This window comes from Pteronotus mesoamericanus, unplaced genomic scaffold (assembly GCF_021234165.1).
Source record: "Pteronotus mesoamericanus isolate MK-2021 breed Mesoamerican mustached bat unplaced genomic scaffold, CSHL_Meso_final contig_263, whole genome shotgun sequence".
In the NCBI taxonomy this organism is placed as follows: domain Eukaryota; kingdom Metazoa; phylum Chordata; class Mammalia; order Chiroptera; family Mormoopidae; genus Pteronotus; species Pteronotus mesoamericanus.
In genome coordinates, this window is record NW_026555112.1 from 975,535 (window position 1) to 991,144 (window position 15,610).

Sequence of the window (15,610 nt, forward strand, 5' to 3'; positions counted from 1 at the left end):
TTAATTGGTCAGAGAAGGCAGGCGCCTCGGGTCATTGTGGGATACAGAGGCCGAAGCGTTCCGCGAAGCATTGTGGGACACAGAGGGGCCGTCAGCCGCTCCCGCCTCCAACTTAAGACTGCCGGCCGCCACGTTTCAATAAACCTGAACGCCGTCTCGGGGCTTGCCGAATGCCCCATGACGTAACTGTAAACACCCTTCTTGCGAACGGGTTCCTAGAAGACTAATGAGGCCACCGCCCAAAGAGCTGAGACAAATTCCTGCGTGCCTTCGCTTTACGACTCGCGTTCCGCCCGAACTCAAAGGAAGAGGGATAGCGCTTTACGACAGCGCCGGTCGGATTTACGGCGCCGGTTGGTGCGCGCGCAGCCTCCCTCCTTTCCCGATTCCTCGGTGTGCAGCGGGTAGCGAGCTATCTGGCCCGGGCTATCTTTCTCCATCCGGGCCAGCTGAGGCCGTTGCAGGTGAGCGGCGTGTTCCGTAGGGTTCCGGGGTCCTCCGGAGCTGGCTTGGGCGGGGCCCGGCATTCAGAGGCCTCCCGGAAGAGACCCCCGGACGTCCCCTCTTGCCGCCGCTGTCCCTCCGCTGGAAGTGGCTGGAAACCGCCTTCCCGCCCCTAGGTCCAGCATACTGCTGGGTGCGTGGCACGGCCTTGTGGGTGAGGTCTCTGGCCCTAGACTCCGCTAAGTGGCCAGGGGCTGAACGAACTTAACAATGTCACTTAATCCAGCTGGGTTTCATAGTCGTTTTTAAGTGGCCAAAGTTTGAGTTTCTGCGAGTGAGGAATTGGGAGTACCGAGCTGAGTGGTGGTCGGCCCTACTCTGCGGAGTTCCCAGTCTGAAGGTGTCCTTCCCTTTCATGTGAAGCGAAAGACTAGAATGGAGTAGATTCGATCTCTGATGTAAAAACATCCCCCACCCCAGCAACAAAGCCCTTCTGACTGCTCTTTTGGTGCCTCCCCGACCTGCCCCCGAAGCCAGAACAGCTGTCACACCGTTGTAAGTGACGGGCTCAGTTTCTCTTAGACTGGTTCCATTCTGCTGCAAGAACGCCTGTCAAGCCCTGGGCCTATTTCCCCCTTGAGCTTTATTTGGCAGGGCGAGTCGATTTTTAAAAACGTGTTTTTGAGATATCATTAGTGTGTTATTTCAATACGATCTGAAACCCCCAGGTCTTTTCACGCTGCTGTCCAGCTAGAACATAATGGGAAGTGTGCTGAACTTAATGGCAGACAACCTTGGAAATCAAATCTATTTTGAGATGAGGGGTAGATCAACTCCTTGATTTAGCTGAGCTGCAAAATTTTATCTCTGGAGGAGTCAGTGGTGTTAAGTGTCTATCTGGTGCTTGACATTCAGTAGGATCTTGATACACATTCAACGCGAATTGTTCGGCGGTTGCCATGCCCTCAGTCTTCTTTTTGTACTGTAGCTTAAGCTCAGAGGTGGCAGGTGGAACTCCCAGGTTCGTTCTCTGTTGCTGTCCCCCAGTTCCCTGAAGCCTTTGTCCATCATGGACAAGGAGGGGAGTTTACTAAGTTCAGGATCCGGTGCTCTTTGATTGCTCTCCAGCCTCCAGAAATATTTGTGTAATGTGTTTTGTCTGGGAAATCACCATCTGAGCATTCCCAGAGGATTGTCATGAACAAGTGCGTGGGGTGTTCATAGGAAGGAACTGTCAAGCATCTGTGGGGAGGCGCTGGTTTTCTCTCCCTAGAGGAGCTACAGCATTAGGCAGGGTGTGGACTTGAACCAGACTGCCTGGGCTCAAATTTTTCATCAACTAGCATTTGTTACTTTAGGCAATTTCTTAACTCCTCTGTACCTCAATTTTCTTATCTGAAAAGTGGGGATAATACTGGCCCCTAGCTCAGATTGTTGGGGGGATTTAATAAATATGCATAGTTAGCACTAAAAATAATATTTGGTACTCAAATATGCATGAGCATCTGATGTATGGCCACTTCTATGGCTGAAGGTTTCTGGTGACCTCCTCGGCCTTCCATAGGCCTGTTGTTTGGTTCTGTGTCCACTTGAATAAGGATTTGCATTGGCAACAGACAATTGGAAGTACAAGAAAGGAAAGCTGAGTTTCAGGATATACTTAACAGACTCTTATTTTTCTCAGCACTCTGTAAATGTATTTTTGTGAGTCTGAATGGTAACTTGTGTAGCATTTTAAAATGAAAGAATTTTCATGTGTGTTAACTAATAAAACAAGAAACTTACTCATTTTTACAGCCGAAGAAATAGGCTTAGGGAAGCTAAATGTTTTATGCCTTGGCGATGGTGTTTCTAAGAACCCAGGCATGGTTATTACACTCAGAAAAAATTTTACTACATTTTATCAAATCTGTGAGACACCACCAAATTTAAGAAGCAATATTATTTTATGTAACACCATTATTTCATATTAACACTAAGAAAAATTGCCAGTTAAGATACAATACCCCATCAGGCATGAGGTGCAAACTCATTTCAAAGATATTACAGTGGAAAAAAAGAAATACGGTAAATTAGTTTCGTTAGCAGACTTCTGAGTTACAAGTGTTCACAATCTTACAAGAAAACGAAGGACTGGCTAAGGGTTGAGGGTTCTGTTTTGTGCACTGCTTTTTAATTTAATCATTTGTTTTAGCTTAACCTCAAATAGGCCTTTTGTTTTTAATCTCGAGGCCTTTATTCATGCAGCCACTTACATAATTTGTATATTTAAGGTTTTAGAAGATGGCCAAGTTCATGACACCCGTGATCCAAGATAACCCTTCAGGCTGGGGCCCCTGTGCGGTCCCTGAGCAGTTTCGGGACATGCCCTACCAGCCATTCAGCAAAGGAGATCGGCTGGGAAAGGTACTTGCCTGTCAGCGGGGGTTCAAGCTGTGGCTTCTCTCATTTTAATTTTATTCTCTCAAAAGTGTAACTCCTGTGTTCCTTATAGGGACACCAGCTGAGAAAGGCTATAACCTCTGGATACTTCCAGTAGTCATAGGGGAGCTGGGTACTTACAAAGGCATTGTGAGCCAGTCCTTCTGCTACTTTCCCACACAGTGTCCTCACTTTTGGGGGTTTCTGGGTCAACAGAAAATGGCCCACTTGACCTGTGTGCTTTGTCTTCTCTTATTGCTCATACCAGGTTGCAGACTGGACGGGTACCACCTACCAAGATAAGAGGTACACAAGTAAGTGTTCTCTGGCTGACTGCCCAATCAGGGCCTGGGAAGAACTGTTACTTTTTCTGGTAACCTTCACCTGAACATGTTCTAGAATGGGGACAAAGTGCTGATAGTAATTTATAGTTTGTAGAAGCAGATAGTAGACTGTAGACACTACCCCCTTTTTTTTAACAGCCCCCCCCAAAGTTAGGCTGTTCATGAAAGAAGTTTGGGCTATTATAGCGGGGCTTTTCCCCCCCACTTTTGAGGAGCCATGAACCCTTTTACAGATCTTTTGAACATACTTCCATTTTGCATTTCACTGCTTAGGATTTATTGAACCTGTGAAGCCAAGCAACGGACCAGTTTTAAATTCCTGGTTTTAAGATTCTGATACAGTAAATTGGGTTTTTTTTTCCTTGGAAATAGTTGGAAGTGGCTGTCTGGGATAGTAAGTTAAGATTATCTGAGTCTGAGGTCAGCAAGAAAAGTAACTTAGAACCCGTTAGACAAGTCTGCCTTGGACACCAGGCAATGGTAGTGATGGTGTGGAAGCCCCATATTTACCTCTCCAGCAAGAGTAAATTTTAACTCATATTCATATTCCTACAGAATAAGGTAGAAAGTAGAACGGACTTATTTGACTTCCTCAGATTCAGTCTGGACTTAGAACTAAGTCCTTTAGACCACAGCTTTGCAAACTTGAATGTGCAGTGAATCGCCTGGGGATCTTTTTTTACATGCTGGGTTTGATTCAGTGAGTCTGGGGTGAGGCTGGGTCTGCATGTCTAAGATGCTCCCAGCCAATGCTCAGGGCCCCAAGACCACACTTAGATTGCAAGGCTTTAAGCTAATGTGTATTAGTAAAGCCTATGGGTAGTGCCTCTTACACACTGTCCTCTTTGCCTCCAGATAAGTACTCCTCTCAATTTGGTGGTGGAAGTCAGTATGCTTATTTCCACGAGGAAGATGAAACTAGTTTCCAGCTGGTGGATACAGCGCGCACACAGAAGACGGCGTACCAGCGGAATCGGATGCGATTTGCACAGGTAGGCCAAGAGCCAGCAGTCGGGCCATCTCAGAGCGGTTACATTTCAGGGCTGTCACCTGCTGCCAGAAATGCCACCCTGCGAGTGCTGATGGAGGAAAGCATGTTCTAGGCGTTCCGGTGAACCCCAAGTAGCCGTTCAGTGACACATTCCCCTGAAGTAAACTTGACTAGGTCCAGGGATTCATGCAGATCATTAGATATCTGTCGACCAGTAGGTAGGGCATCGTACCCCTGTGCTAAGGATATTTGTTTTGGATAAATGGGTTCACCTGTGCCTATTGCCTGACTTAATTGCTAGGTTGCAAGCTTTATTAAGCAGATGGTCTAGTTGAACCACGTCTCATTACATAAAGAAGCAAACCCAGGACTCTAATAAGAGCCAATAAACTACTTCAGTAAAATTTGTATGGGAATGTAAGTCTAAGCTAATTCCAGATGCACACTCAGTTAAATCCCCAGACTATCGATTATGTAGAGTAAAATACGCAACTGGGTTTTGCATTCTGAACCTACACTAATGACCTCCCCCTGAGCACTGCCTACTATAAGCCAGATCTCCAAGGTTTTAACATGGATTATTTTTTTTTTCTAATTCCCAGCGGAATCTCCGCAGAGACAAAGATCGACGGAACATGTTGCAGTTCAACCTGCAGACCCTGCCTAAGAGTGCCAAGCAGAAAGAGAGGTGAGGTTCCCATCCCGCCAGAACAAGGTAATCTTCCAGGGCTACCCACACTCTGAAATCGTTAGGCCAGAGCAGGAGAATAGTTGTCTTCCCCAGAATTGCAAAAAACAAAAACACCTTTCTAGAGCCAGATAAGCCACTGTTTAACCCTGACATCATTCTCTGGGGACGTTTCAGTTCAAGGCAAATAGCGTGCGCGAGAAACTGCTTGCAATGGACATACACACTGAAGGGAACACAGACAAATACAAAGAGACCCCGTGGCCGACCTAGGCTCGGTTCTGCCGGGGCTCAACCCCAGGGGCCCGCGCTCGCCCTTGGCCGGTGAGCCTCCTGGAGCTGCACGGTGCAGCGGCCCAGGTTGGGGCTGCCAGTGGACAGGCTCTGTAGTTGGAGTGAAATAGAGCTGGTCAGTATTTGAGGCCAGTGTGCCTCTTCTGTTCCTTTTCAGTGAAACCTCATTTGTCTTAAAAATCTTCACTGAAAGCACATCTTTTGTCTTGCAGAGAACGCATTCGACTGCAGAAAAAATTTCAGAAACAATTTGGAGTGAGGCAGAAATGGGACCAAAAATCACAGGTAGCGTGTATGAGAACTCTGGCTAGGCGTTTGATTCCGTTTGTTGGGTTTTGTAACAACTTTGAGATATAATTCATATATTATACAGTTCACCCATTTAAAGTGTGAGATTCAGTGGTTTTTAGGATATTCACAGAATTGTACTGTCATTAGTACAGTCCATTTTAGCATGTTTTCATCACTCTAAAGAGAAACCCTGTGCCTGTTAGCAGTCAGCTGCTGTTCTCCCCCAGCCCTAGGCCACCAATAATCTGTTCTCTGTCTCGGATGTGCCTGTTCTGTCCATTCATGTAAATGAAATCATGCGATATGTGACCTTTAAGGTTCATCTATGTTGCAGCATATATCAGCCTTTTTTGTTTGTTTGTTTGTTTGTTTGTTTTTTGTGTTGCTGACTTCCACTCTATGGATGGACCGTATTTTGTTTATCCATTCACCAGTTGATGCACATCTGGGTTGTTTTCATTTTTTGCTACTATAAATAATGCTGCTGTGAACATTCCTGTACAGGTGCTTGTGTGGACCTTGTGAGAATAGAAGGCATATGAGCAAGAGTAAAGATACAGTTGCAGAAGTTATATTTTGCTGGGTGTAATGCTTCCTGTGTCAAAGATAGTTGGTGCCCTGAGAGAAATCTTAGGGGGCTGCTACGGGTCCTTTGTAAAATACAGAAATACAAGAGGCTGATGTCCCTTGGGTGTCGCCCTTACCTGTGGGTGGAATTCCCAGTTAAGGAATTTGTTTTTGACCTTTCGATCCGTTCAGTCCTCCTCTAGATTATAAGCTTCTGAGAGTCGGGATTCTGTGTTATAAAACAGCCAGCCCATAATGAATGTTCCAGACATTAATCAAATAACAGCTCTTCGTACTATTGACCTGCCTTTTGCTTATGTTTTGCACTGGCTGTGACATTCTTCCCTCCGATGGTTTCCCACTACAGAAACCCAGAGACTCTTCGGTTGAAGTCCGTAGTGACTGGGAGGTGAAAGAAGAAATGGACTTTCCTCAGTTAATGAAGATGCGCTACCTGGAAGTCTCGGAACCACAGGACATGTAAGTGGCACCTTTGACTGCCTTCCACCGTGCTCTCATCAGGGTGGACCAGCTGGTAGTGAATGTTTTCCTAAGCCCTAGTGTTTCCCAAAAGGATTTAAGCCACTTACTCAAAAGATATTGCATAAGATTAACAGACAAGTGTAAAAACAATGCCAGGGAAGGAGGATGGGCAGAAAGAACTTTACTTACACTAAACTTAAGGTCTCTGGCGTTCCTGGCACCGTGAGCAAAATAAAAAATTAAGTTACATAGCTCTTTTTGGCAGAAGGAGAACAGGAACAAAGACAGAAAGAAATTTGCTGATACTAAAGTCCAGATTTCTTTCAGCTTCCTGGAATCTTGAGCAAAAGAGAAATAAAATTAAGTTATATAGCTATTTTGGCAGAAGGGGAAAGACGGCAGTTCCCGAGGAGAAGCAGAGCTTTTCCTGACGTCTCACAGAGCTCCTGATCTCGGGGGGCAAGGAGTGGGAGTACCTAGTGCTGGCAGCTGGAGCGCCCCCGGGGGTCAGCCCACCGGGATGCCTGTCCTCCTCGCCCCGCCTCCAAGCGGGGAGGCTGAGCCGAGGCGGTTGTGTTCACATGTTCTGCGGAGCCACGCTGGAGCTCGGGGAACAGGGGCCCGCGTGAGCCCTGACAGTTCATCTCCTGCTCAGAGAGCCTTTTTATCTCTCACGTATCAGACTTCTGGATAAGGCTCCAGAGTCCAAGACGTAAGAGAAAAAGTGGGTGATCTTCTTCCCCCTTGCTTGGCATGTCTCCCCTGCTCTCCTCACAGCGAGTGTTGCGGGGCCCTCGAATACTACGATAAAGCCTTCGACCGCATCACCACGCGGAGCGAGAAGCCCCTGCGGAGCATCAAGCGCATCTTTCACACCGTCACTACCACAGACGACCCTGTCATCCGAAAGGTGTGCACCCCCTCTACTGTTGGCCCGCTGTAGGACCTGGGGGGTTGGACCTTGGAAACCCCTTAGATAAGAGTCCTCTGAATCGGACTTAGGATGAGATGAAAATTCAGGCACTCTGCTGGCTGGACCGGGAATGCTGGTGTTACCTGGGCCTGCCTTACGTATTACGCAGGGTCGATGCACTTACCCCAGGCCACTGGGGTGAGGATGGAAGAAAGCGTTGGGAAGTGCTTCCTGGAACAGGGCAAGTGCTCAGCGAGCAGCAGGTACCAGTGGACCGCGATGGGGACAGCCAGCAGAAGCCCGTGGGGTGGCTGGCTGCAGCCTTGGACAGCTGGAGATGCGCTCGCGTGTCATGTGCACATGGCTATGGAAGCTCCTTACTGAGGAGTTCTCTCCCCTGGGGTGAATGGGCAGGCAGTTAGAGCCAGGGGTATCCTCACATCTCTCTCCTGTCCTCCGTGCAGCTGGCAAAAACCCAGGGGAATGTGTTTGCCACCGACGCCATTCTGGCCACACTGATGAGCTGCACCCGCTCCGTGTATTCCTGGGACATTGTTGTCCAGAGAGTCGGGTCCAAGCTCTTCTTTGACAAGAGGGATAACTCTGACTTTGGTAAGAAGCCTGTTTTCATCAGTTCAGAGGTGCTAGCTGGTACTAGAAAACGAACAGCGGGTGGCCTGTCTCCCCGCAGGCATCGAGGGCCAAGCCAGACCCTCCCAGCCTCTTCAGAGACGTGGAGAAGGGGCTGTGGCTATAGTCCCTCCTTGGGGCGTCAGCTTTCTAAGTCCTCATGGTGCCCCAAAACTGTGTTTCCAACCATTACTCATTTATAAAGGAAAAAAGTATATCCCTATATTTTATACCATTCATAAGTATATACGTACATGCCGTGGCTGAAAACCAGGTCACTCAACCATGATAGCAGTGACATAAAACAATGTAATTACACTCCATGCCTCAGGCCTTGTCTTTGTTTGAAAGCTAATAAAATCAAACACTCTCTTGAGGGACCCAAAACGATTGAAAAGGACAGCTTTCTTACGCCGTGAGTGAATTTAACATCAGAGGGTGTCCGAAGTTACCCAGCAGCGCTCCCCTCCTATCCCCTACATGCTCCGCCTCGGGAGGCCCATGTTAATAGTTGGCAGTTCTTGGGAGGAAGGGCCTGTGTTGTTGCGTTGCCATGTCTCCCCATGGTGCTTTGTTGCCGTCAGCGATTCTTTGTTTTGTGGATGGGTGACCATGCTGCCACTTTTGCAGACCTCCTGACAGTGAGTGAGACAGCCAACGAGCCCCCTCAAGATGAAGGTAATTCCTTCAACTCACCCCGCAACCTGGCCATGGAAGCAACGTACATCAACCACAACTTCTCCCAGCAGTGCCTGAGGATGGTGAGGAAGGGCAGCATCAGGGCGTGCGCTTCCTTTGTCAGCTGCAGCTGCTTTGATTGAGCATCTGCTCTGGACTGGGCTCTGGGCCTGTGGGATTGAGCAGGACAGATGGGATCCCTACCTTTTGCCGAGGAGTTTTGAGCTTGGGCTCTAAGGTCACACTGCTTGGCTTGGGACCCTGGACCCACTACTTCATAGCTGTGTGGTGCTGGGCATGTTTCTTCCCTGTAAAATTAGAACACTAACATCACCTGCCCCCCAGAAGCACATTGTGAAGATTCCTTCGAGTATTCGACAGCTGTACTGTTGTGTACAGATACACTATTTAGGTGCACAGTTCCTGAGCCTAGGAGGCTTTGTTACAATGGAGGGGAGAGGGAGAATCAATAAACCCTAACTACATATGCAGCGTGTGCTCAGAGGAAAACAAAATGGGAGGGGCGTGGTTACTGATTAAACGAGCGGTACAGGGAGCACACAGTTGACACGTGAAGCAGTCGGTGAACGCCAGCTGTTTAGTCTGTTGCCATTCATGGAGCGCTTGTGCACCGAAGGGGAAAACAGGCAGATAACCCACCGCGAGCCCAGAGCCCCCTCAAGCGCCCCAGGGACCCAGCCTAGGCAGTGAGTTAGCCAAGTTGCGGGGTCTGACTGATTGGTTTGGCGACACGTCAGCTCTGTCTAGTAACACCTTTGTCATCCTTACAGGGGAAAGAAAGATACAACTTCCCCAACCCAAACCCATTTGTGGAGGACGATATGGATAAGAATGAAATCGCCTCTGTTGCGTACCGGTATGTCACCTGCTGGGGCGTGCCCAGGCCTGGCCCTGTGTAGGGTGAAATACCTGAAATTCGGGGTCTCCGGTAACCCACTAAGTGCCTCCTTCATTGCAGGTATCGCAGGTGGAAGCTTGGAGACGACATTGACCTGATTGTCCGTTGTGAGCATGATGGTGTCATGACCGGAGCCAATGGGGAAGTGTCCTTTATCAACATCAAGACCCTCAACGAGTGGGACTCCAGGGTGAGGCGCGCCTCTGTCACCCTCCTGGGCTCTGCCTCTGTTTCCTGCGGGCGTGTTGTCACAGGCCAGCGGTGCAAGTTTCCCCCTCGCGTTGTTAGCTCCTAAGGTGGTTGTCTTCTGAGTTTTCCCTCCATGCAATTCCCCGTTGAGAAAGAGGTTGTATATGTGTAAGGATAACTGCCTTCTTCCCACGCTTTCTTTGCTCTCTGTTCCACTCTGACCTCCGTTTGGTTTCTGCCCTCTCTGTGCTTCTGATTTTGATCTCTCCTGATCCGGGTTGGCAGATTTCCTATAAGCCTGGCGGCTCTTTCTTGACCTTTTCTTCCACACAGTCACCACTTCCTTCTCTATCATCTGATTCTGTTTAGAGCCCCACTTGCTGGACTCACGTTCTACGTAACATCAGTTCCTATTTGGCTCTTCACGAGACACCTCAAGTGGAACTTTCTTGCTTCATTTTCCTCCCCTTCCCTCTCCTGCCGGTGTGCCATGAATCTTGGGCTGGTATCCTTTCCGAAGCTGCCCGGGCTTCTGTGCCTGAATTTGAATTGCATGACAGTGCTCCTGGGCTCTGCTGTGCAGAATAAAGAGTCCCCAGTGAGGAGGACAGCTCCAGGCCAGGCCTGTGGTGACGGAGTGGCTGGTGGCATGCAGGCCAGAGGGCCATTGCGCTCCGTCTTCATTAGAGCCAAAGGGTTAGCAATAAATACTGCTGATTTTCACCTGCCAGTGTTCCTCAGTCCCCAGCCGCCACTGAGAGGTTGGCTGTGACTTGAGCTCTGGGCCGGCGGCCTTTTCTTAGATCTCCCAGCCTGACCTCCCTGTGGCACTTGGCAGTGTTGTGCCTGTGTGGCCCTTCCCGGCATCGCTGCGTGCGCTGTTCTGGTCTGGAAGCTGCTCTGGTCTCAGCTTCCTTTGCTGGTTCCCCTCCTTTATGATCTATGGGGGACCCTTCTCTTAGGGTCAGTTGCCTATACAGCTTTTTTTGCCACACTTCTTTATACAGCCTTGTATGAGTCTTATTTTGCTCCATAACAAAGTAACAGGAACTTGGAGGCTTAAAACAACATCCATTTAGGTCACAGTGTCATGGGCCAGAAGTTTAACACCATGTGGTTTGATTCTCAGTTCAGAATATCAGAAAGACAAAATCAACAGTGTCAGCAGAACCGAATTCTCATTTAGAAGTTCTAGAAGAAAATCCACTTCCAAGCTCTTCCTAGTTGGCATAATCTAGTACCTTGCGGTTACCGGGCTGCGGTTCCTCATTCTCTTCCCACCTGTCAGCTGGGGCCTTTCAGTTCTCAGTAGCCACTCATGTTCCTTGCCATGTGGTCCCCTCCATCCTCAGAGCAGCCACAGCACATCAAATTGTTCCCTGCTTTGAATTTGACTTCTGTCCCTGATCTCTACACCCAGATTTACGAGACTCACGGGGGACCCATCCTGAGGGACCTTAATTACATCTGAAGATCTTTTTGACATACTAAGTAGCATAAGAGTGGGAGTGATAATTCATCATAGTCACAAGATATTCAGGGGAGGAGATTCTTCAAGACCAAGGATCATTGGGGTCATCTTAGAATTCTGCCTACCCCAAGCCCCAACTTTCAAATCTACTCTGACTTGGCATTTCATTGTTTTTCTACTAAAATACCTTGCCCTTCCAGTGTCCTGATATCTGTCGTTACCTCCAGCTTAGCTGACATCAGCTTTTTCTCCTGCCTACTTAGGCTCAGAGCCTTGAACATGTCTGTGCTCCTCTGTCTGCTGTCAGGTGCGGTCTGTCTTCTCACTCAGGTCTGGCACTCACCGACATCACTGTAGTTTGGGACCCTATTCAGTATGCCTGTTATTTGGCATTTGTCTCCTAAGTCCCTCCTCCCCCACCCCCATTGCGTTTCTCTGCCAAACACTGCTTACATCATGTAGCACAGATTTGTGGAAAGATTTCAGATGCCACAGTAAACTCACAAGGATACTGCAGGGTATTTTTAATTTTTGAGGGGGACACAGAGAAATCTGTCAGAACACTACTCCTAAGAGGTTTGGAATTGACTCCTTCATAAGAGGAACTCTTCAGTATTTCTTTTGGTCTAGGGTTGCCGTGAACCAAGTAAGTTTGGGAATCCCTGTCACGTGATGTTCAGAACTAGTTGCTTCACTCTTAAGTTCCCACGCCTGTGACAGAGTTGGTTGGAGGAGATGATCTCAGGGGCCTCTCCGCTTTGTGCGCCTATGTGTGTGTGTGTATCCAACGCCAGGCTCAGACCCCCTGACCCCTGCGGGCCTCCACCGTCCGCCTCTGCCAGTGTTCCTCACCTGGCTGGCCAGAGCTCTTCCTCTCTGAACCCCTCACCGCACAACATGTAGTCAGCACTTGCCTCTTGCCATTTATGTGGTGCTTGTTTTTAACCTATGTGCATGTGTGTCTCTGTCTGATGAACTCTTAGGAAGAGAGGAACTGTGATTTGTTGAGCATCTGCTGTGGCAGGCTGTGCAAGGAAGTGACCATGTCTTTGCCTCTTAAATGATGACAGTTGCACCTCTTGATTTCCCTGTGGCCTCACCCACTTGCTGGCCAAGCCCAGTAGGGAGCTCTTTCTCTGCCAGAGGAGGTGCCGGAGCCCACCTTCGCTCCCGTAACTGGGACTTCCTCCTGCAGCACTGTAATGGCGTTGACTGGCGCCAGAAGCTGGACTCTCAGCGAGGGGCCGTCATTGCCACTGAGCTGAAGAACAACAGCTATAAGCTGGCCCGGTGGACCTGCTGTGCTTTGCTGGCTGGATCCGAGTACCTCAAGCTTGGGTAAGAGTCTTGTCCAGGAGTTGTGACCTGATCATCTTCTGGAAGGAGGTGTCTTGGGGCAGGGAGATGAGGGCTTGCCTTTCTCTTTCCCTTGGGAAAAGCATCAGGCCAGGCATCCCCATTTAATGGCTCTCTGCCCCCAGAGGTCTCTAGGCCAGCCTGCCCCAACCTCTCACACCCCGTTCCCCCACTAGTTATGTGTCCCGGTACCACGTGAAAGACTCCTCGCGCCATGTCATCCTGGGCACCCAGCAGTTCAAACCCAACGAGTTTGCCAGCCAGATCAATCTGAGCATAGAGAACGCCTGGGGCATCCTGCGCTGCGTCATCGACATCTGCATGAAGCTGGAGGAGGGCAAGTACCTCATCCTCAAGGACCCCAACAAGCAGGTCATCCGCGTCTATAGCCTGCCTGACGGCACCTTTAGCTCCGACGAGGACGATGAGGATGAGGAAGAGGAGGAGGAAGAGGAGGAAGGTTTGTGCGAGTCTCTCTGTGAAGTCTTGAGTGAGCCGTGGGCTAGCTAGAGACCGAGCTCTGTGGCCACGGTGTTCCTGAAGGCAGACGTAAAACTTTTAGGGAGTTCCCAGAGGCTGGGCTGAATTTGGAGTGGCATTCACTCTGGCTCCAGGAGCTGCTGCTTTAAGAGCCTTCGGGCCACACGAAGTGGGTGGGGAGGAGGGTGGCCTGTTAGAGGCTGGGGTGAGGAAGGAGCACCTGGGAAAAGCGATGCAAGTCCCTGATGTTCACAGGGGGCTGAGGGAGAAAAGGCGCTGCAGCTTAGTTACACGAGCTGAAAGCTCCCCGGCTGGCTTCACCAGCTGGAGACTGACGGAAGTGTCTTTTAGCCCTGTGAGGATCTGAAATACCTGACTTCTAAGTGGAAGTGTTGAAATCAGAAGCAATTTACCAGTCTGACAGGGCTCATGAAAAACTTTGTATCTTTCAGAGGAAGAAACTTAAGCCAGATGGTGATGTGGAGCTGGCGTGTGTAAACCTGCCAAGCCCAGGAGGGCCTTTGGGGCCTGGTGGAAAGTTTGTCTCATACTTGCTCTCTGGAGTTTGAATGATGGAATAAAGTATGTCACTTTAGTCTCTTACTCTCATCACATGCCTACATTATGATTGACAGCCCCCCTTCCTTCTCTAAGGAGCCCTTGGGAGAGGGAGAGAAGTTTCTGTCTGGCGTTCTCTGGGTTCTGTTTGTTCTTGAGCATTTTTAGTTTTACTGTCCTGTTAGAAGGTGAGTACCCTAGGTTCTCCTGTTCTTGGAGCCCCGTGAAAGTACCCTTCCCTGGAGAGGTATCAATTGTGATGTCCCCATAAGAAGTCCCATTTCCACAAGCAGGAGTGCCTGCTCATTGTGTGCCAGACCCCATTGCTGCCCTTTGAGACAGAAGTCGTAGGAAAAGGCGAAGCAGGGCAGTCTTTGGAGGTCGAGGCGGGCTTGCTGCTCATGGAGACGGCCTCCGAAGATCCTGACACATCCTCTGGGCGGCAATCACAGTGGTCCGTAAAGTGCTCTCGGGCTCGGCTTGGGCTGGTGACAGTCTCCAGCCGGCACCTTCAACGCAGGGCATGATCAGTCAGAGCGACAGGTGTTTCGGATATGTAAACTTATTTTTATTAAGAGCACTGTTTCTTTATTAAGAGAATAGTGTTTTGTTCTTCACACTAGTTACTAAAGTAATTGCCTTTCCAGGTATTGCACGAATCTTTCTAGAAATATCTGAGCCTGACACAGAACTTAAAATGACACAGAACATACAGATAAGGAAACAGGCTCGGCTTTTGAGTAACATTTCTAAAGTTATTATTTTAATCAAAATAATTGTGCCTCAGAAACCAAACAAAATTGAGTTACTGGGAAGGTAGAGCATAAAACGTGTTTACTAAGGAGTTTTCATGTACGTAGAGTGTTTAAAACTACAGATTATCCCTAGCAGGTATGGCTCACTGGATTGAGCGTCAGCCTGTGAACCAAAAGGTTGGTTCGATTCCCAGTCAGGGCACATCCCTGGGTTGTGGGCCAGGTCCCCTGTGGGGGACATGCGAGAGGCAACTAATCAATGTTTTTCTCCTTTTCTCCCTTCCTCTCTCTAAAAGTAAATAAATAAAAGACATACTATTACAATACAAAAAATGCTCAGATACTGGAAAAAGCACTGAAGTCATCATAGTAAGATAATTTCTGCTCTAATGGAGCTTTTCTCTGATGGTGACAGGCTATGAAAATTATAGGTGAGTGGTACTTAGTAGTCTCTGGTCTGAGAGATCAAGGCTAGAGAGGTTTCAGCTACTTTTTTTATTGATTTTTCAGAGAGAAACATTGGTTTGTTCCTCCACTTATTTATGCATTCCATTGGTTGCTTGTATGCACCCTACCCTGGGGTCAAACCCACAACCTTGGCGTATCAGGATGACACTCTAACCAACCAAGCTACCCAGCCAGGGCTTAGCTACTAATTTTTTTTACGATTTTATTTTTAAAGAGAGCAAGAGAAACAATGTGTGAGAGAAGCATCAATCAGTTGCCCATAGCACACTGCAACGAGGGACCTGGCCCACAACCCACACATGTGCCCTGACCAGAAATCGAACCCATGACCTTTGAGTTTACATGAGGCTGCCCAACACACTGAGCCATACCAGACAGGACCAGCTACTATTTTTAGTGAAAACAAGCTCCAGCCATGCAAAGCTAGGAGACTATCAAGTTCTTTCCATACTAGGCTTGGCTGCCTTTCCATGAGAACCCTCAGCTCCATTTCACTGCACCACTTAATGCCTCCGGAAGGTTCCTATACTTCCCTCACAAATGCAGTGTGTTCTGCCCATGTAAATCTTGATAAAAATTACGACACTTTAACAGGATCGGTCAGGGTCTGTGGGAGGAGCTGGGGTTTACAGAAGGACTTCTCACACCATATACTGGAAGAGCTCTTCTG

At 48.6% G+C, this 15,610-nt stretch overlaps 1 protein-coding gene across 1 annotated transcript; it reads left to right on the plus strand.

Annotated features, from left to right (window-relative positions):
* Positions 1 to 360: 360 nt before the first annotated feature.
* EIF3D (eukaryotic translation initiation factor 3 subunit D) lies at positions 361 to 13,756 on the plus strand. Its single transcript, XM_054574522.1, has 15 exons — positions 361 to 464; positions 2,718 to 2,850; positions 3,134 to 3,179; positions 4,065 to 4,201; positions 4,803 to 4,888; positions 5,395 to 5,467; positions 6,408 to 6,520; positions 7,301 to 7,433; positions 7,901 to 8,048; positions 8,697 to 8,827; positions 9,536 to 9,621; positions 9,724 to 9,853; positions 12,519 to 12,661; positions 12,856 to 13,139; positions 13,612 to 13,756. Exons 2-15 carry the CDS (start codon positions 2,728 to 2,730, stop codon positions 13,623 to 13,625), a joined length of 1,647 nt encoding a protein of 548 aa, XP_054430497.1. The 5' UTR covers positions 361 to 464; positions 2,718 to 2,727; the 3' UTR covers positions 13,626 to 13,756.
* Positions 13,757 to 15,610: the final 1,854 nt, after the last annotated feature.

Coding starts and splice junctions, on each gene's coding strand:
- EIF3D (XM_054574522.1), top strand. CDS start 2,728: ATGGCCAAGTTCATGACACCCGTGATCCAAGATAACCCTTCAGGCTGG. Junction 7,434..7,900: donor ACGACCCTGTCATCCGAAAG/GTGTGCACCCCC, acceptor TCCTCCGTGCAG/CTGGCAAAAACCCAGGGGAA. Junction 9,622..9,723: donor ATCGCCTCTGTTGCGTACCG/GTATGTCACCTG, acceptor CCTTCATTGCAG/GTATCGCAGGTGGAAGCTTG.